The 21308-nt window shown below is 52.8% G+C and overlaps 2 protein-coding genes across 11 annotated transcripts in view; one reads left to right on the top strand and one right to left on the bottom strand.

Moving 5' to 3' along the window:
* ZNF236 (zinc finger protein 236) overlaps positions 1 to 9386 on the top strand; it is a 70242-nt gene extending 60856 nt beyond the window's left edge. For 6 of the 7 annotated variants that reach the window (XM_059881009.1, XM_059881006.1, XM_059881005.1 and 3 more), the window contains 6 exons: positions 61 to 189; positions 2181 to 2378; positions 3692 to 3821; positions 5850 to 6026; positions 6911 to 7003; positions 7540 to 9386. In XM_059881009.1, the coding sequence (XP_059736992.1) occupies positions 61 to 189; positions 2181 to 2378; positions 3692 to 3821; positions 5850 to 6026; positions 6911 to 7003; positions 7540 to 7667 (855 nt within the window). In that variant the 3' untranslated portion in view covers positions 7668 to 9386. Of the gene's footprint in view, positions 1 to 60; positions 190 to 2180; positions 2379 to 3691; positions 3822 to 5849; positions 6027 to 6910 lie in introns of all 7 variants that reach the window. The other variant, XM_024984553.2, reaches the window with a different exon arrangement.
* Positions 9387 to 14982: 5596 nt separating this feature from the next.
* Positions 14983 to 21308, bottom strand: part of MBP (myelin basic protein) — a 104445-nt gene continuing 98119 nt past the window's right edge. For 3 of the 4 annotated variants that reach the window (XM_005223934.5, XM_005223935.5, XM_005223937.5), the window contains 2 exons: positions 20885 to 21004; positions 14989 to 16348 (listed from right to left, as the gene is read on the bottom strand). In XM_005223934.5, the coding sequence (XP_005223991.2) occupies positions 16304 to 16348; positions 20885 to 21004 (165 nt within the window). In that variant the 3' untranslated portion in view covers positions 14989 to 16303. 4 annotated transcript variants of the gene reach the window in all.

Below are 21308 nucleotides of genomic sequence, written 5' to 3'. Positions count from 1 at the left end.
GTTTAGTGACAGCTGGGTGGGGTCACGTCACAGCTGCTAAAGCAGTAATCCTCTCCACAGGGTCAGCAGTTCCCAGCCTTACTCACGGACCCTTCTCTCTCGGGCCCGGGGGGTGCGGGCTCACCCCAGGTCATCCTGGTGAGCCCCCCTGCACAGCCGTCGTCCGCCTGTGAGGAGATCACCTACCAGGTACAGCACACGTGTCGTCTGAAGTCTCTCAAGGTTTTCAAAGCACCTCGCTTCAGAAGGGGCGGCCTTGGAGGGTCCTGGGGAGAGCTGCCGGCCGGGGCTCGGTGCGCCTGGGGCCACGTGTCTGCTGAAGATGGGGAGAGCCGTCCGCCAGGGCTCCGTGTGCCTGGGGCCACGTGTTTGCTGAGGATGGGGAGAGCCGCCGGCCAGGGCTCCGTGCGCCTGGGGCCACGTGTCTGCTGAGGAGGGGGAGAGCCGCTGGCCAGGGCTCGGTGCGCCTGGGGCCACGTGTCTGCTGAGGATGGGGAGAGCCGCCAGCCAGGGCTCCGTGCGCCTGGGGCCACGTGTCTGCTGAGGAGGGGGAGAGCCGCTGGCCAGGGCTCGGTGCGCCTGGGGCCACGTGTCTGCTGAGGATGGGGAGAGCCGCCAGCCAGGGCTCCGTGTGCCTGGGGACACGTGTCTGCCGAGGATGAGCAGGCGCCAAGCGCAGGGATCCAGGGTGGATGCGGGGTCTCCTTCGCGCCATGATTCCGGGTCAGAAGGAGATGTAACCAAAGCTGTGAGACCTGGTTTTCAGTTTACCAGTGTCTCCTTGATTTGCCCAGTGATCAGATTGCATGTGGAGAAGGCAGTGGCACCCCACTCCAGTACTCTTGCCTGGAAAATCCCATGGACAGACGAGCCTGGTAGGCTGCAGTCCATGAGGTCGCTAAGAGTCGGACATGACTGAGCAACTTCACTTTGACTTTTCACATTCATGCATTGGAGAAGGAAATGACAACCCACTCCAATATTCTTGTCTGGAGAATCCCAGGGACAGGGGAGCCTGGTGGGCTGCTGTCTATGGGGTCGCACAGAGTCGGACACGACTGAAGCGACTTAGCAGCAGCAGGAGCAGATTACTTGTGGTCATTCCCTTGCATTTAGTTCTTTTTGTTGGATTTCCTGTGATACCTTTGCTGTTTCTTTCACGTCTTGTTATGCCTTTTCATAGGCATTTTCACGTGTGTGTACGAGACCTGTTTGTCATCTGACTAGTCTCTTTTCTTAAAATGTGTTTTTTGGAGGGGGTGGACAAAACTCTTAGTAAATGATAGTTCTAAATATAGAGAGTCTAAAAACCCCTAAAACTTTTCAGAAAAGTAAAATACCAATAATAAAGCTTTGAAATTTTTTATTTCTGAAGAATTAAATTTTATGCTTAAGCAGTTTTAGCAAATGGATTTTAAGGAAATTAGTTTTTGGTCTTTCAGTGAGACTAGGACTTCTTTCAAATAGAAATTAGATGTAATCAGCGATGGGAATTTCTCCCCATCTGGCCTCAGTAACCCGAGCCCATTTGGCTGGATTTTGGTTTGTGTCGCTGTTAACACAAGAGCACTCTCAAGTTCGGGGATGCACTCGCAGGTCTCAGGACTCGGAAGCTCTGTTGTCCTTGTGGTTATAGTAAAGGCGACAGGTACCGAGTGCTCCCATCCCGTGAGAGGAATGTTTGAGTCAGAAACATGTCCTGTGCGTTTTAGTTACTGTGTTGATAAACGAGTGTCCATGGGCCTCCAGGGCTTTTAATGGGTGTCCATCCTTAAATGTCATTTGTTTAATCAGGTAGGTTGTTTCCTGTAGTAACAGAATAGCCTTGAGTGTCATTTATTCCCAGTGCCTTTCAACCTTTTGAAAAAGACTCACGAGAGATGCATTTTGTGCGGGGATCTGAGCACAGGTGTGTCTGTCGTTTTTTTCCTTCGCTCAGACGCACGCTCCTGTGTAGACGCATGCCCACCTGACACAGGAGTCACAGGCCAATCGCTTTTCCACGGCATGTGACGTCCTTGCATCGTCAGAACTATTTGATTGATTTTTTCATCCTTTTTTTTTAAAAAAAAACCACAGCCCAGATTAGTGAGAGCAGTTGGCAGAAGCCTGCAGCGGCCGTCAGGTGTTGTCTGGGAGCCGGGTCTCAGCGGTTCGGTTGGGATTCTGCCCCGTTGCAGGTGACGGACGTCTCTGCCAGCCTGGCCCCAGGCGGAGCGCCTGAGAAGGAGGCCCGGCTGCACGCGTGCCTGGAGTGTGGCTGCAGCTTCGCCTCGGCCGGCCTGCTGCTGCAGCACAGCAAGGCAGCCCACGGGCGTGAGCGCATCCACGTCTGCCCCGTGTGCAGGAAGGCCTTCAAGCGCGCCACGCACCTCAAGGTACAGCCCCGCCGGGAGAGCACAGAGGCGTCCATGCTGCGCTTAGGGTGGGGCAGGGTGTGTGCACCTGCCGGCCATGGGAGCCCCACCAGTGCCCTCCCGCCTTCAGGGAAGGGTGGATCCACTGTGGGCATGCACACAGTAGAGGAGAGTGGGAGACGGGATGGGTACTGGGGCGTGGCTTCAAGGACACCTGGAGGGGCACAGCCCAGGGCACGTGTGTCTGGCCGCCCGTGACATCGGGCCGGGGCCCCTCCTCTGTGCCCAGTCACCGGAGCATCGGGCCCTGCAGACGCCGAGGTGCACACAGGGCCCAGGCCTCCTTTCTCAGGGCCTGCTGAGGAGTCACTCTGGCAGCACACCAGCTTCTGTTCTCCAGGCCTGAAGCTGGTTACACTTCTCACCTCTGTTTCTACTATGTTTTCTGAGATGGGAAATCCCAGTATTAATATGCTTTGAAAAAGAGAACTCCACGTTCGTTTTTAAAAATGAAACACTGACCATCAAAGCAGCTCTCCTTGCAGAGGCCACGGCCAGGAGGTTGGTGAGGTTGGGGTACTGCCCATGACTCTCTGACTCTGTCACTCAGAATGTCTGTGCTCTTGGTCAGGTCATGTGACACCTGCAGTTCCGCTTTCCTAATAAAATACTCATGTCTGTCAGAGGAATATAAAGTGCTTAGCTTTATACCCATAGTAGAGAGTACAGAAATTATAGTCTGATAGATACTTTTAAAGAAGCAAAAGAATAAAAATGGTTAAAGAAAATTTAAGGTACTTGAAATCATACACATTGATGTTTCTGAGGCGTAGCTCTCTCCCATGACCATTCTGGGGTGGTGTGTTACAGACAGACCGCCTTTCCCTGAGAAGCCTGGCGAACACTGACCGCTCCGTCAGAGTCGGTGCAGCAGTGGACGCATGGTGGTGTTATGGGATGGCAGTGGCACTGCCCCCTGTGCCCCCAGCCCACAGCCCTGGTCTAACTGTGAGGAAAACGTCAGACACATGTCAGTTGAGGAACATCCTGTGAAGTACCCAGCTAGCCCTCTAAAACCTGTCACAGTGGCTGACAGGGAGGGAAGCCAGGATGAGGCCCCGAGCTCGGGGGGCTTGGGTCTCCCTGGCAGGCCACGGCCCAGCACCCACCACCCCCGACTCTGCTCTGTGGGGTCTTGACCGGAGGTGAACCTGGGGTCCTGCTCCCGCCGACTGGCCTTTCCGCGCTGATTTTCCTGTCCCATTTCAGGTCTGTAAGGCTCTGTTAAGATCGTCAGTGTCCTTCGTGTGTGTGTGTGTGTGTGTCTTCCCCAGGAGCACATGCAGACGCATCAGGCCGGTCCTTCCTTAAGCTCTCAGAAGCCGCGGGTGTTCAAGTGTGACACGTGTGAGAAGGCCTTTGCCAAGCCCAGCCAGCTGGAGCGCCATAGCCGCATCCACACAGGTAACCCGGGGAGGGCCCCGGGTGAGAAGTCCTGCTGCCCGCTGGTCTTGGCGGAAAGGTCACAGGCAACATGCGAATGTTTGTTTGTGACACAGCCCCCCAGTTCATGCAGCACGGCCCACTCGCTCAGGTCTTCTCCTGATTTTTCATCAGTTTACCGTGCAGCTGACTTCCCCAGATAGAGGCTGTTGCTGTTTGCATGTGCAGGTCTCGGGTCCTCCTGCCCACCTCTGTCTGGCGCCCAGCCTTCTCACGGTTCTCCCAGCCCTGGTGCCCCTTCAGCAGCTACCTCTGACTCACCCTCAGAGGGCTTCTCCTCCCTGGTGCCCCTGGCTGGCACCCGGGCCTCCTGTGTCGTCAGGACTGGCAGCCTCTACGGGCTGCGTGTCCTCGGAGATGCCCTTGCTTGTCAGCACAGAACCTGGAGCCCACTGGTGCCAGCCACGAGCTCGAGCGACAGACCGCCGTTGCTGCATATAGTGCATCTTTTTAAAACCTTGACTCGGGGCTGCAAACAACTGCCTTGTATAAGAGCATGCACGCACGGGCAGGGTTTGCACACCTTCGCAGGCACCTCGTGACTGTCGCTGGGGCCGCTCCCCTGCCCACGGGGGTGTCTGTCCTCAGTCCAGGGCCTCTCCTCAGCTCTGCCTCTTGTCTGCAGGGAGCACCCTGCTTCTGCCAGTGCTGCGAGGAGAGCCGCCCACAGGGTCGTCTCCCTTTCCATCACCCCGCTCATCTGACAGGGCCCTCAGTTCACCCATGGCTCTTCTTTTCCTTGGGTGTGATGTCACGGTCCCAGTCCAGGGATGAGGGCAGAGACCCTGGGGCCATTTCTAGGACTCTGCCTGCCATTGAGAGCAATCCTGCGACCTCCCTCGTCATCGCTGAGGAGGGCCACCTAGAGGATAGCGACCCACTGCCTCCAGAGCAGCCTTGGGGTGCTGGCACCTGACCTGGGGGGGCCTTGTGGGGATGAGAGGCAGCCACACAGGGCATGTGGGAAAGAACTTTCTAGGCCAGGGGAAGGCTTGTGCACACCCTGGACAAGCAAGGACTCGGTCCTGGGGCTGGGAAGTGTGTGAGTGACAACAGAGGAGGCAGAGCAGCCAGGACCACAGTGGCTGTGCAGCAGGTGCTCCCCAGGGTGATGCTCCCCAGGGTGGTGCTCCCCTGGGCTGTGGTGCCCTCCTGGGCAGGTGCTCCCCTAGATGATGCTCCCCAGGGGGTGCTCACCTGGGCAGTGCTCCCCAGGGTGGTGCTCTCCTGGGCAGGTGCTCACCTGGACGGTGCTCACCAGACCGGCGCTCACTGGGACAGTGCTCTCCTGGGCAGGTGCTCACCTGGACGGTGCTCACCAGGGTGGTGCTCCCTTGGGCAGTGCTCACCTGGGCGGTGCTCACCTAGACAGTGCTCCCCAGAGTGGTGCTCACCTGGGCCGTGCTCACCGGGACAGTGCTCTCCTGGGCGGGTCCTCACCAGCATGGTTGCTCTCCTGGGCAGGTCCTTACCTGGATAGATTCTCACCTGGACACATGCTCACCTGGGGTAGGCTCCCTGCAGAGGTCATTCTTGGCAGCTTTTTCTTCCGTCACGTTTAAAAGATACTGTATAAACCATACTTTAATCAAGTGGATTTGGTATTCCCGTGTCCTTGACGTTCAGCTTTTCTTTTGGAAGCGTGCTGTTTGAACCATGTTTGTTCGTTTCTGGATACTCCGGGACTTTGCGTAGCTTTGTTTTCTGTGTCTCCCTGCAGAGCAGCCTTGCTAGACCCTGGGTTACCACCTGAGTAACGCAGCAGGGGGGCGTCACTAGGATCCTGTAGGACTTGCATCCCTTCCGGGGAGCTCGTGTGTGTGTGTGTGTGTGTGTGTGTGTGTGTGTGTGTGTGTCCCTGGGAGCTCATGTGTGTGTGTATGTGTGTGTCCCTGGGAGCTTGTGTGTGTGTCCCTGGGAGCTCGTGTGTGTGTGTGTACACTCCTTGCAGCCGGCCCTCGGGGTGCTGACCGAATCGTCTGTCTGCAGGGGAGCGGCCATTCCACTGCACGCTCTGCGAGAAGGCCTTCAACCAGAAGAGCGCGCTGCAGGTACATATGAAGAAGCACACGGGGGAGCGGCCATACAAGTGTGACTACTGCGTCATGGGCTTCACGCAGAAGAGCAACATGAAGCTGCACATGAAGCGGGCCCACAGCTACGCAGGTGAGGCGGCCTGCAGCCACCGCAGGCGGCGGGAGGCCCCTTCCTCATGGCGGCGGCCTGGACACTGTGTCCCAAAGGCTGGGGAGCCGCTGTGGGGTCAGGGTCAGCCAAGTCTGTGCCCTGTGGTCCCGCAAACGGGCAACCTTGTTCCCATGGTGACTCGCCGATGTCAGTGCTGGCAGAGAGGGGGCATCTCAGTGGGGCCCTGCTGTGTCCCCCCATCCGCCTCGTCCCACATCATCTTGACAGGGTCAGCCAAGTCTGTGCCCTGTGGTCCCGCAAACGGGCAACCTTGTTCCCATGGTGACTCGCCGATGTCGGTGCTGGCAGAGAGGGGGCATCTCAGTGGGGCCCTGCTGTGTCCCCCCATCCGCCTCGTCCCACATCATCTTGGAGTGCCTGGAAGCTCCGGGAGACGGGTGTGGTGGCCAGTCGCCTGGTGGGGGCTGTGCCGGGAGGGGCTGGACTGCAGCCTGTGTCTCAGGTTCAGGCGCTGTGGCCAGGCATGCAGTCAGACCTGAGTGCAGCGGTGAGTACCCCAGGGTCTCCGGGAGCCACAGGGCAGGACCCTTCGTGCTGGGCCCCTTTGGAGGAGGAGAAAATCCATTCTGATGCGTGCACGCTAGTGCTTCCTGCGTTACTGTTAGAAAAGTCTTGTCAGTGGTATTAGTAAAGACTCAGCAATGTCATATCAGAATCACCTTTACGATACATAGAGTGTGAGAGTGTAGCGAACAAGGGTTGTGTGCTCACGTTCAAGTAACAGTAACTGTCAGAGCCATGAAACCTGCAGCTCAAACGATTCTTTCTGTGTTGTCCTTGTTCGTATGCGCGTCATCTCATGTTGCTGCATGTCTGAGGCTCTCTCTTTGTCCCCACGGCAGGGGCAGTGCCGGAGCCCGTGGGCCAGCAGGACCATGGAGCGGAGGCGCTGAGCCACGCGCTGCACCTGGACGAGGTGGTCCCAGAGCCTGCGAGTGAGTGGCAGGCCCTGGCCAACGTGTTCTGATGGGCGCCGCCCCGAGGACGTCCTGGAGTCAAGTGTGGAGGAGAACAGAGCACTTGGGATTTCTGTTTTGAAGCCTCAAGTGTTACAAATGTCATCACAATAGTTTTTCTAGCTACAGAATGGTCTAAAGATCACTGATTTTCAGCGACTTCCAGGAAGGAGCTGGGCGAGGTGGAAGGCACGGCGTTCTCATGTCTCTGCAGACCACTAAACTCAGGTCCATGTCAGCAGTCTCACCCTCCCCGTGGCCAGTGCAGCCAGCTAGCCATCCGCCGGATCTTACTGTCATCGTGGTGTGATCAGTAAGACAGGTGTCAGTGTGGGGGAAGGCAGAGGGTTCTCTTTTCCTTCATGCTTCCCATGACAAAAAACATAGCTCATGAAACCAACATAAGCTAGGTGCATGAAGTTCAGAGGAAATGCTATGACACACAGGGAAGTTTTTTCCATTTTTTTCTGTGTGTGTTTCGAGATGAGTAGAAATGGACTCTTTTTTTTTTTTAGCCTACCGTATGTTAGTATACTGGGACCGTGAGAGATGGCTGGACCACTTCTCTCCAGGACAGAGAGCTACCCGTCAGTCAGGAGAAGGCAGCACCTGGGGCGTGAACGTGAGGACAGAGTCAGCCTGACCCACGAGCGAGGACTCGGCCGTCCCCGCTGGAGGCGGTCGCACGCGCCCGAGTCCCCGCCGGGCCCACGGCCGGGTCAGCAGAAAGCACAAGCTGCACCTCAGGCTGCAGACCGCGGCGCCGGCTCCTGGGGGCGGAGACGCTGCCGCCCCGCGCGCCCCCGCGACACCGGATAGGAACGTGTCCGAGCCCCGCCGTGTTCTCTTCGTCCATAAGCAGGTGTACTTTTTATTTCAGGGAATCCTTTAGTATCATCAATGGTGCCACGTTGAACATGCCCCAAACCAACCAAATCCCGCCCCTGCTGGGGCAGAGCGCGCGTCGATCCCACGGCATTCCAAAGACAGAAACTTCTTACTCCACGTGACTCTCTCCTTGGAAATTATTTATATGTTCTATATATAAATACGTATGTACATATGCAGATATATGGGCCTCTGTGTGGCTGAACAGTATATTTTGTAAATAAGCACTATCCCTGTTACAGAGAGAGCGGCAGCATTTTTACCTCCAACGAGCACTTCAGATCAGTATTGCATTCATTTTGTTAATAAAGAAACGGACATCCTCGTCATTGTGACATAAAGCTGGGGTTGCTTTTTTTGTGTTTGTTTTTCCTAAGAATAATTGCCTTTATTTTTTCTCATTGCCTCACTGGTTTCAGAAGAGAGCAATTTTATTATAAATATTGTATGGACTTTGTATATTAAGAGAGGAGCTCATTTCGGATTCCTGAAGAAAGAGACATTTCACTGTTATTTTTTGAAGGGGCATCTTTTGACTTTTTGTTGTCCACACTTTTGGCGTATGTATATAAGTAGTATTGATGGTGATATAAAACTTTTGTTATGTGAAAATATTTAAGTCTGAAAACTTAAATAATATTACTTTTTTTTTTCAAACTGCTTTGTGTATTGTATATTTTTTTAAAGAAAAAAAAAAGCCTTATTTGACTTGTGATACTGGACTTCTGTATCCTGAGGTTTTTCTTGAATGTCAGTGTGTGTACCTGGCTGGAGTCCGTATATTCAGAATAACTGTAATTGTGCCAGAGTTTTAAAGGTTCTGCTTTTAATGCACTTTTCTTTTATAATTTTGTATTAAAATATTTTAGAAATGTTGATTAATTTTGGTGAACAAATATCTCCAAAGTTGAAATTATTGAAATTTTAAAAGTTTTGTTCTTGCTAGGTTATTTATTTTGGTTTTAGCATTAAGTGTCATCTCAGGTCAGTCTCTGCAAGGGGTTTGTTTAATTCCTAATTGTATAGAAAGCATAGTTCAGTGAATTGTATTGGTGCACAGCCTGTTTAAGTAAGGCCTTACCAGGTGAATCTAAAGCCTACTTTTATTTTGGTTAAAGAAAAAAAAAAATCTATCAGTAATCCATTTTGTGAGTCTTCTCAGTTTATTATCAGGCAAACACAAGACATTGATGTATTATTTTTATTTACTTCCTAATTATAAAAGCTGCTTCTTTGCAAAACATTCCTTGAAAAATAAGGTTTTGTAAAGACATAATTTCACTTGAACTTTTGGTGGAGTGGAGTACAAGTTGATCTTTATACTTTACTGGTTGATAAAAAGTCTTCTGACAAGAGATTTCTAGTCTCCTGCATAACCAGGGTTTTGAGGATAGATAATTGTATTTTTTAAAAATATCTATCATAGCATATCTGCTTTGGAATAACAATAAATAAAAAAAATGAAGTTAGGAAATGTGATTAATTTTTTTCTTTTAAAATATTTACTGTAAGATAGTTTGGCACATGCATTCAGATACATTCTCACAGAAAAGAATTTCAGTGATGGTTCCCTGCGCCTCTGTGCGGCACACACGAGCGCCTCCGCGCGGCACACCCTCGTGAGGGCCACATGAAGAGATTCCAACTTAAAAAGCAGGCTGTGCCTTGAGGCCGGCCCGCCGTCTGTGCTCGCCGCAAGTGCCTCCGTTGCTGCCACCGTTGACCATAACAAACGCCACCCTGGTCACTTAGGTGCCTGTAGAGAGGCCACGACCGCCTGTAGCTGTGTCCTGTGGTAAAGGAGCTGGGCAGCTCTGGGCCACTGCAGGATGAGTCCCCTTCCCTCGGAAGCTGCCCCGGGAGCTGGGTGTAGTTCCCCGGTGCTGGGGTCGGGAAGCTGGAGGGTGTAGAGAGGGGAAGGGTTAGTGCTCAGTGGTGTCCAACCCTTTGTGACCCGATGGACTGTTGCCTCTGTCCGTGGAGTTCCCTAGCAGGAATGCTGCAGGGGCTGCTGCGCCCTCCTCCAGGGGGGTCTTCCCGACCCAGGGCTTGGGCCGGAGCCGGGTTTCCTGCGTGGGGGGCAGACTCCTTCTCATCAGGGTATGTGGCGGGCATGTCTGCACAAAGGGCAGCAGGTGCAAACAGAGCATCTTTTCCAGCGCCCCTCCCCACAAGCTTCCCTCGGCCCCTCAAGGACTTGGCAGCTCGGACAGGCCTGTGGTCAGAGGATTGGGCATGGAGGGAGCTTGGGCTGTCGGTCCAGCGGAAAGGAGCTCCTCGAGCTCTGACCACGAGTCACTGGCAGAACGAGACAAACCGGGCCTGACACAGTTGCTGTCTTCCCTTGGATTTCCATTTCATCCAATCTCAGCGTTTAACCAGCGAGTGTCTCTTCATGACAGTCTCTTCACAACAGTGGTTTGTACGCCCGCCCGTAACCGTTTGTAAGGAAATGTGAGCCTGAGTGTTACAGTCGCACCAGTATTCGTGGGCAGGAGGGCCACACGGTAGAACAGGGTGAGATTCTAAAAAGGAGGTGGGCTTCGCTGCTTCCTGTGGATTTTCCTTTTTGCAGAAGACATTCATACCTCACAAAGAAACACATTCTGTAGAAGATCATCACTCCAATTTATGTAAATAACATGATCTTAAGAAAATGTATAAGACTTGGGGCTTCCCCCGTGGCTCAGCGATAAAGAATCCATCTGCCAAGGCAGAAGGTGCAGGAGACACGGGTTGTGTCCCTGGGTCAGGAAGCTCCCCAGAGGAGGGCATGGCAACCGCCCGTTCCAGTGTTCTTGCCTGGAGAAACCCGTGGACAGAGGAACCTGGCGGTCTGCAGTCCATGGAGTCGCAGAGAGTCAGACACAAGTGACTGCACACACATGCACATATAAGATACGTACAGAACTGTCTTCTGGTTATTTTAAACTATTTTATACCTGCTTTTTACCTAATTTTTTCAGATGATTATTTCGAAGTCAGTACTGTGCCCTCTCTTCCCTGCTCCCCGCCCTCCACCCCGCCACCACAGTTAATCCAACTGTTACTAATTTGTTCTTTTTCTAAAATCTGTTGTATACAGTAAGGCTAAGATAAAATTATGTAACTGCTACTTTTAGACCACTCTTTTTGCCACCTAATCTCTACTCATGTAATGTAGGCATTTTGGAGTTTTTAGAAAGGAATTTCAAAAGTGCCTTGGTACACATTTGGAGCCTCTATGTCTCTACCGAATACTCCTGAAAAGCAGCATTTTTAAACCATCTCACTGTTTATAACAGTGGAGGCGAACGCCTTGCTGAAGGGAGAGCCCTGCCTCAGCCTCCTGAAGCCTTTCCTGGATGTGGCCCCTAAACCTGCCACATTTGTCCCATCTGAGCTCACCCTCTGTCTCAGCTGACCCCATTCCCTTCATACCCACTGCCCCTCACTCACATGGAGGGGTGCGGCAGACTTTCGTATGGAGGACTAATAAAATACTTAAAGCATGAAAAAATAAAGAGTGACAGGAACAATAGGCAGTGATCATATAATATTCTATTTAATCTTGTGCTTCACAGCATGAAGGCTTTTGTGTTAAGATTTATAATCCATTTTACAAATTTCTAAAGTGACAGTGATTCATTCTTGATTCACCACTAAAGGACATTTTTTAAATTAATTGTTTTTAATTTACAGGAGAGTCCTTCTTTTCAATCTTCAGAATTGTCCCATGGTCTATTTCTGCATTGGATGACATTTATTTAATACAATTTTGTGTTAGGAATGCATAGTTATTCCAATAGTCACTGTGCTGGCTTTAAGAATAACAAAGTTAGTTTTGTATTATCTTAGAACTCCTATATATTTACTTATTTGGGTTTGGGGTGAGTTATAAGCATTTAAAGGTAGACGTTTTCTCTAGGTAACATTTTCAGCATGTTAACAAAATACGATGCTGAATTTGCAATGAATTCAGATCCATGGGGCTCAAACAGTCTGAGGACATCTTGTTTCCCATCCTTGAGGGTATTTTCCACTTTTTCCCTTATTTGTAAGGTATTTGAAGGTAACTTAAATGAAAATCAATCATAATATCAACTTCTCTATTCATGTAGACATGTAGGACATAGGGTTTTCCCAGAAATACCGATGGAGTTAGTTGATATTACAACATCTGGTCCCTTTTAAAGATGCATCTCAGATAACTTTTTTCTTTGTTCACCTTACTCCTAGAATACGGTGGGCACTTCATGCAATTTTTCTGACTGAAAACTAAAGTGGTTTTTATTTTCTCCTGGGCTTTGCTCAGAGAGAATGGTAAGGAATCTGCTGTTCCTCCTTGTCTGTAGGAGGAATATTGTTCTTTTGGTGTTTAAAGTACGGCAGGTGGGGAGAGGGTGCTGTTCTCTAGAAATGACTAGATTATGGCTCATCTGCTGCCTCTACCATGGATTGCCTCAGCTACTTAAAATGGCCCAGCTGCATTTTTCCAGAATGTTTGGCTTTCTGATGATGTAACATTGCTGATATTTAAACACAGTTAAGGGCGTGAGTTTACAACGCATCTTGTGCATGGGCAGACCTGGAAAACATGAGAGTTGGACTGTAAAGAATGAGCATCTTAGAGTTGATGCTTTAAAATTGTGGTACTGGAGAAGAGAGTCCCTTGGACATCATCAAGGAGATCAAACCAGTCAATCTTTAAGGAAATCAACCCTGACTATTCATTGGAAGGACTGATCCTGAAGCTCCAGTACTTTGGCTACCTGATGCAAAAAGCCGAATCACTGGGAAAGACTCCGATGCTAGGAAAGATTGAGGGCAGAAGGAGAAGAGGACAACAGAGGTTGAGATCGTTGGATGGCATCACTGACTCAATGGACATGAGTTTGAGCAAACTCCAGGAGATGGTGAAGGACAGGGAAGCCTGGCGTGCTGCAGCCCATGGGGTCGCAAAGATGTGGACACGACTTAGCAGCTAAACCACCACCATATGAATAGAAGTATTTTTTACAAACGCCAATGATTAATTTATTCTGCATCATCCATGTTATTTCTATCACTGAGGAGACTTTATTGTCATGTAACTTTAAAGGAGCCTCCCAGATGGCTAAGTGGTAAAGAATCTGCCTGAAAAACAAGAGAGATGAGTTCAGTCCCTGGGCCAGGAAGATCCCCTCGAGAAGGAAATAGCAACCCACTGCAGTATTCTTGCCTGGGAATACTATGGACAGAGGAGCCTGATGGGCTGCAGTCCATGGGGTCACAAAGAGTCAGACACGACAGAGCGACTAAAACAACAAGTATGGTGAAAGTGTTAAATCCCTTTAGTCTCTAAGGAAAAATGGAGAAACGGCAGTTTCTATGCTCACCCATGGCCCCACACTCTCCTTTCTGCTGATACACAGATATTTCCCTGATTTTTAAATCCTTACTCAAGCAAGAGAGATGGTTTTATGACACTATTTTAGCATCAGAATAAAGTAATTGTAGGTTACCCTGGTAACCAGCTTCAGGGGAAGAAATTCTTATAAATTAACACAAAATAGCTCTTCTTAGAGTGCCCTCAGCTAGCTCCTCCATCGTCCTGGAGAAGGATGGACAACAGCTGGCTGTCTTCCCCAAGATACTCCTCACCACGCACTTTTTCTAGGCTCGCTTTGAATTATCTTTCTCAAGTTTAGTAATCTGAACTCTTGATGCTTTCTGTGTAAACTCTTTGAAGCGATTTCAAACTTTTAGCAAAGTTGCAAGAGTAGAACAAAGAAGTCCTCCTAGACTCTTCCCCAGAGACGGCTTTCCAGCGTTGCCCGAAGTGTGAAGACTAAGACCTCTGTGTGGCAGACCCAGTGCAGGCTTGCGCCTGGCACCCAGGCCTCCTGCCTGGCTGCCTCTTCACCCTGGAGCAGCATCCCCTTCTCCTCAGCTCTGCAATTTAATTAAACTCTTGACAACTGAGGGGGGGGTTGTCTAGGAAACCTTTGTCATTGCAGGAGAAACACACCCCTGCTGTGGGCTGCCTGGTGCCCCAGATCCATTTGCTGGAGTGTTAACTCCTGATGTGATGGGACTTCCAGGAGCTGAGTACAGCTTAAACGCAGTCATGAAGGTGAGACTGGAGCCCTTACAAGGAAGGAGAGACACCACGGTGTGTCGTGTGCCCTGGAGAGCAGGCAGTGTGTGCAGCCAAGGAGAGGGGCCTCCCCAGAAACTCTTTGCTGGCGCCTTGGCCATGAGCGTCCAGCCTCTAAAGTCTAAGAACATAAAACGTGCATTGTTTCAGCCCCTCAGTCCTGGCTGTCGTATTAGCACAGCCTCAACACAGCATCCAGGGCTCGTGGAAGGCTTGGCGCTCTTGTTTTCAGAGGCTTCCCCTCCACCACCTATTTCAGTGTTTTTCTCAGGCCCATCTTCTCTCCTCACAAACCCCAAACCCAGCTCACAGCCCACACTGGTTTTATAAACCGACATCCTCGCCGCTAACCTCTGACCTGCTCCTGACCTCTGGCCTGGCCTGCTCTCCCAGGGCTTGGTGCTGGGGCCCCTGGACCATCCTCTGCCTGGGGAGGGGGGCAGACAGGAGCCCACAGACGGTTCTCGGTCTGGACCACGTGGTGCAGAGGCGGCTGGGCGGATCGACGGGGTATCTGAAAAAGCGTGATCACCGTGCTGTTCTGTGCTGGTGGGAAGAGGCTTCCTTCATCAGATAGACCCTCCTGGCACCTCTGGACTCGGTGGGACGGTCTGCAGGTGAGCACGCAGAGATGGAGGTGTGTGTGGCTGGGGGTCTAGCACACCCCCCACTCAGAGCTCCGCCTGGAAACGAACTTTCCTGCAGCTTTGGGGTGATGCAGACCTCAGGCTTCCCAGTGGCTACCTGTAAAAAACCTGCCTGCCAGTGCAGGAGACCTAAGGGACACAGGTTCAATCCCTGGGTCTGGAAGATCCCCTGAAGAAGGAAATGACAACCCACTCCAGTATTCTTGCCTGGAGAATGCCATGGACAGAGGAGCCTTGTGGTCCATAGGGTCAGCACACACACTCATGTTCTGCAGACCAGAATAAAAGTCACAGAAGACAAGCCATGCAGATATCATTAAAAGTGTATTACTTTATTTCAATACTCAAGAACAGTGCATACTTTCCTTGAGACCCGTGGTCACAGCTCTCACTGTTGGGTGTGGCCACGAATGGAGGTCACTCAGTCACAACCAGCTCAATGACGCAGTGTGTGTGTCGAGCAATTTGGAGATTTTGTTTCTGAAATTTTCTTTTTTTTTTCTTATCCTCTCATCATTGAGGCTATGTATTAATAGACATTATAGTAAACCCACGCGAAATATTCAGAATTAGAAGGGGATTAAAGAGCCACGTTTGGGCGTTACGTTGACTATTCCTCATTTTCATCCTAAGGGGGGTTGTGACGCCAGTGTGGGGACTTCGTGGGGGTCTGGTGGAAGAGATGCTGAAATCAAAAGGTGGGAATCAGTAGGTTATGGGGGAAGCACGGGAGATGTCAGCTGGGGTTAGAAAAGAGTGGGATAGAGGACCCCTCCCCGTCCTCACTGGGGCCGGCACCCAGTCCGGCAGCGATTCGGGAAAAGCGAGTGTACTGGTCAGTGGGTTTCTGGGAGGAAGCAGGTGGGGTGGTTATCTCTCCCCAGGGGTTAGTGTTCGCTGTGCGCACCGGCGTGCCGAGCACGCCACCTGTCACCTTCGCTCTCGCGATAGCCACGGCCACCGCGAGGCTCCCGGAACGTCCTGCCACCGCTCTGAGCTGCGCCGCCTCCGCCCTCCGGCCGGGCTCCGTAGAAAGTAGGTCGTCGCGGGGGCAGCTGCGGTCCCCGCGCGCCTGCGCCGTCGCGGGACCCCCCGAGGCCCGGCCGAGTCCGCCCCGCGTCCCTTCTCCGCACGCGCCGATCCGGCTCCTCCGGGGTGTGAGCCGCGGCCACCACACGGGACACTCCCAGCTGCCCGCCCGCCTGCCACGTACCAAAGCTCCCGCCGCGAAGCCGCTCCACTGTGATCGGTTAGGAAAGGAAGTGCTTTAAGAGGTGAGAGGAGGCGGGAAAGAAACCAAAGGAAGCTCAGAGCCACAGGCCGGTCTCCACACTCTGCATGGGGGCCCGGCGGCAGGGTCCCCAGGGCCGCGTCCAAGGCCGTCCCAGGGCAGAAGGTGGGCGTGGAGGGTCGCCCACCCTGGACCCTCAGGGACCTCGCTGATCTTCAAGGGTGAGCTGACAGCTGCACCGTCTTCTCCATTGAGCCGCTGGCCAGGAGCCTGCAGGACGCGCATGTGGGCAGGGTGGGGGGATGCCTGCTGCACTTGGGAATTTAGACAATGGTTAGCGTCGAGGCGGTTGTATTAAGAAGCTGGGGACGGGGTTCTGGGAGGGGAGCTGGGCTTCAGCGTCTTGCCATCGGGGACCCGGAACGGCTGTCTCGTCCTCCCTGAGAAAAAGAAAGAGAGAGTTGGGAAAGCCAGGGCCCTGTGGTCAGTGGTCACCAGGTGCAGGGCCTCTCTCCTCGGGGTCTGTCTCTAGGAATGAAGCTGCATGGGGCTGGTCTCTAAGTCCGCGGCTCACAGCATCCTTTATCTCACTGCACATCCAAGCACCACAGGGCAAACAGGACAGGGCGTGTGGGTGCTGCTCTGGGAACCATGCGTTTCTGGGGGTGAAAAACTCAACTGATACATTGTTATGTCTCAAAGGAGGGCTTGTTTTCTCCTAACATTCCCCCCTCAAGAGATGGGAGGCCCAATTACCCTGCTGTCCCTGCTCAGCAGGAAGTAGCCAGAAAGACCTCAACCCCCCATTGCCAAAGAATTTGGCCTCCCATCTCTTGAGGGGGGAACGTTAGGTAGTTAGAATAGGAAAAAGGAGTCCAGATGGCAGTGGCTAAAAGACAAGGAAGGGAAGAGCCCGCAAAAATAGAACAAAGGAAGGTCTGAGGACCGGAGTGAGGACCTCAGGAAAAACAAACAGCACTCCTGGCTGGCCCAGTTTACAGAGCAGGCCCAGGGGGAGGAAAAGACATATAAGAAGAGGAGCCAAAGGGCCAGGGGTCTCTCTCCAGTGCACGCGCGCTCTCTCTTCTCTTCGCATCTTCTGGGTCGGCATGCCCTCGCACCTCGAGGATGTATTTTCCTTTACTTTCTAAATAAAACTGAGCTGTAACATGGCACTGTAACACTGTCTGACAGCTGTGATGCTCCGAAGGCTTTAATGTCCATAGCTTAAAATTTTTGTTGTGAGGAGACAGAACCAAGGAAATTACACACTCCCCTGACATCTAGACTAGAGATTCCCAGGGACCACGGGAAGTGGTCCATGAACGATGCCCGGGATGGGCTCATCTGCGTGAGGCTGAGATGCCGAGAGCGCAGACCCACTTGGTTCACCAGGGAGCAGCCTCTGCCCCACCTGCGAGCCCTCTCCTGCATCACCAAGGAAACCAGCCTCCCAGATGAGCTGTCTACAAACTCTGACCTCAGGGTCTTCAAAAAACAAGAGTTGACATGTTTTCTGGACAAATACAATTTGCAGAAGAGCTGGCAGTGTTGGAGGCGGAGACAGTGGGTGGGGATGATGGAGACGAGGGAGCTTGTCCAGGCATTGGCTCGAGAAGGCAAGTGTCACCCCAGCTGTCACTTAGATGAACTTGGAGGAAGGTGCTTTTTTTTTTTTGCATTTGAATTCTCATTCAAATTTTAGTCTCTTGTTGGTTTTTCCTTTTCTCATAGGTTATGAATGAAAACTTGATCTCTTAAGGATCCCCTTGAGACTGTGAGCCCCCGGAAAGAAAGATGAACATGAAATATGCTATTGATCCGATGACAGATGGGCCTCATCCACGTCTTGCATCACCCACGTGACCCAGAGATTAGGCAATGGAAGCACAAGGCCCCAGGTCTTATAGCTAACTTGGTCCACAGAAAGATGATGGCTCTGATTTCTTGCAATTTTGCTTTCCCCCCAAAACATTCCTCCATTGCTGATTCACTAGAGGCATTTTATTTTCATGTGTGGGGAAGTCTGTGGAATTCTAGCCTCTGGAGGTGTCGGGCATCATTCAGAGATAACTCCTCCTGCAGGAAAGGGGCTTTGTTCCCCAGCCTCAGGGCCAAGCCCTTCAGCAGGGACCTAGGTCTAGTCCCAGGTAAGTCTGGCTGGGCTTTGGGTACTTGGTCCTCAGAGCCGCTCCTGGAGTAGCCCTGAGCCAGGCAGCACTGGCCTCTCCTTGTCCTGAATTTCAGAGAGATTAACCTTAGGGTCTCCTGGAAAGTGGGATTTAGTCATGCAGAAGAGCAGATCGCTGCTCCATCTGACCAAGCACCTCTGCACTGAGATGGCTTAGTCCCCCTCCTACGCTGTTTGCTGAACAGCTTACGTGAGACACCACTGAGGGGAACTTTTGAATAAAAGACGGCAGATTTATGGCTTTTCTTTTTGATTACTGTGCCTACAATTTATTATCTACTGTGATCTAAATCTCTGACATCTGTTTCATCTTGTGAACAAGCAAGCCAGCCTAGGGGGGTGGGTGTTCCTAGCATCCCTGTTTGCTAGTTGAAGGAGCCGAAGCTCCTCAGAGAGGTTGAGTCATTTCCCCAAAGTCAGCCAGCAGAGGGGAGCTGGTGTTAGAAACTCTGATGAGGACGGACATCGTCCCACCTGCAGACATCTGGGTTTTGCCCTTGGTCGCTCTGGTCCGGAAGTCTTGGGGACTCAGAAATGGTCTGGACACTGCAGGTGACCTGATAGAAACACTGCAACTCTGGATTTAGACCCAGAGCCCCGCCAGGATATGTGTCATCGCTGTCTCATTTCAGAATCAAGACACGAATATTGTAAGGCTCTCTGTTTCTTAGACATTTGAGATAGTATTTATCTCCTTATCAGATTTGCCTCAGGATCAACATTTTGAAGACTGAGTCCTACCCACATTGAATCTGACACCAGCCAGCTTAGCAATGGGTCACTCACCACTCACTTCATGTATTTAAATGTCTTCCTGAAGAGACTGAGTCTCCTCAAAGCTGAGTCCTGCTTCTCATCACCCTTCAGAGTCCAGCACCTTTCAGAGCCTAGGTCGCTGTGTCTGTCCTGGCCGTCTGTGTATCGCGACCACTGGACGTGCCACACACACACGGGACTTGATGCAGAATTACAGTGAGGTGACTAACCCACGAGTCTCTGTGTTCCCGACCAAACCATTTCACCGTAAATTGTAAAATCTCGACGTTTCAACGAGCTCAGCAGGAAGCACACTTCTGCAGGTCAGAGGTGATTGGGGTTGAGGAGCCATCACTCTTTGCTGGTGGGGAATGAGCCCTTGGACGGGGCGCATTGGTCTCCTGGTGACACAGCCTCGCCACAGACCGCAGGACCTTCTCGGGTGAAATCACACTGTGACCTGCCATAAGCCAGCAGGTGAGCCTCGGGAGACACTCCTGGTCTCATCAGAGACCACAGACACCTGGGACAGGAGTCCGTGGAAACGAAGGTCTCCCCCGGGGGGCCGCTGGCCTGGGGCACGGGCAGAAGAAGCTGCCACATGGGGTGAGAGCATGGCAGCGATGCCAGCACCGTGATGCCTGAGGCTGCAGGACGGTCCCGTGGCCCTGGGGGCACCGTGAGCGCCACGTCCTTACACGCTGCTCCTGCTGTAGCACATGGCCTCTGTCTTTCCTCGCTGGTGTCTGTCTTCCTCATGACACTTCTTTCAGCTGGAAGGGGAGTTGACTGGACCCTTGTAAGAGTCAGGACTGCAGTTGTAGCTGGACGGCAGCAGTTAAGTCATGGCCTCATTTGGGTCAAGAGTCAGTGAAAGTGGTGGCTGGGCTGATGCTCTAATGAGAAAACCAGTGGGACCGAGATTTGGTGACGTTTGTTCCTTCCTGCCAGGCTGCCGTGCAAATGTGGTTCCATTATCAGGGATGAAAGGCACCCCCGCAAGCCTCGAATCTTTGTGGAAATGGTCCCAACTGCTCAAGAGGCTTGCTGTGGCTCCACAGGCTCATCTCAGCTCCCGAGCCCCTCCAGCTCTAAGCCTGCTGCCCTTTTCCACCTTCTCGAGGCCTGTCCGGGCATCTGGGCCCTGCCCACTGGGGCAGCTGCGTCTGCTCTGTCTCAGGAGACTAGAGCCTGGACCAGCCCTTGGGCGTCCAGGCTCTAGGGCCTCTGTCTCCAGGGTGTTCCATCTCCTCACAGGTAAGCTTGGCCTCTGGACCTGGGCACCCACCCCTCTCACCCCAGGACAGCTCTGCCTGCTTGCAGCTTTGGGAAGAAGGAGTCTGAGGGGCTTGGTGTGAGGGGTTACTGCCTGGGGTCTGCCCCTCCTGAGTCCAGAACCTTCCCTTCCCTCCTCCATCCGGCTCAGGCCTGGGGGGGCTATGCCTTGTCCCCCATCAGAGCCCCTCCTGAGATCTCAGGTTTCTGAGCAGGGCTGACGTGTCACTGGCGATGCCAGCTGTTTCGAGGAGGTCTGGGCAGGGAGCCGGGCAGGTGGCATGGTACCCCTCCTGTCAGAGCAGCTCCCCACACATCCCCCCGTCTCACAGAGGATAGACGAAGCCTCAGGGAGCCCGAGGGACCTGGGCGTGTGGCTCCAGTGTGAATCAGCAAGACAGATGCCTGAGGTCCCCAGGTCCCTCTCATCGCCCTCAAGGACCAAGGTGCTGCTGCCCCAGCCAGGAGGCCACCTGACCTTCCAGACAGGTTGGTGCCCTCCAGGCCCCTGAACCTCTCGGGGTCCAGCACGACCCCTCTTGTCCTCAAGCTCCCCGAGGAACCCTGGCCTGGCACCTGGTGCAGCACCTGCTCAAGTGAGCTCTGCAGAAACGCCCGCCTCGAAGGGCTGGGATGTGCAGGAGCAACTCCTGAGAAGCAGCGGGTGGAGGGTCTGGAGACTGGCATCCCCAGACCGACCCAGACTTGTCCCCGGGCCCCTCCCAGCACCTCCCATGTGGAGAAGGTACGTTACCAGCTTGAAGATTTTGGAAAGCGTGCCCTGGGCGTCGTGCCCCTTGAGTCCCTTGTGAGCCGATTTGTAGTCAGACGCTCTGCCTCCATAGCCGAATCCTGGCTTCTGGCCCTCAGCCCCCTGCAAGAGAGGGTGAGGCTCGCGGTCTGTGCCTACGGCCTGCGGCCCTGCCCTGGTCCACATCCATCTGGCCTCAGCAGCCATTCGGCCACACACTGGGCGCCCAGCGCCTCCGGCGTGGGGTGGGACCTTCCCCGTGGCAGTATCTGCCCTTCTCCTGGCTGAGCGGGTCCCAGGGTGGATCAGCCAGAGTCACACACACTCTCCAAAGTCTTTGTCTGCACACATTGGGGGAAGGGGTGCCTGGACTGTGCTGGAGAAGGGTGGGTGAGGCTGCGCCCCTGACGGGAGCCCAGGAGACAAC

Source organism: Bos taurus, chromosome 24, assembly GCF_002263795.3.
Source record: "Bos taurus isolate L1 Dominette 01449 registration number 42190680 breed Hereford chromosome 24, ARS-UCD2.0, whole genome shotgun sequence".
In the NCBI taxonomy this organism is placed as follows: domain Eukaryota; kingdom Metazoa; phylum Chordata; class Mammalia; order Artiodactyla; family Bovidae; genus Bos; species Bos taurus.
Note: the sequence above shows the minus strand (reverse complement) of the source record. Positions and strands in the feature narration are given on the sequence as shown.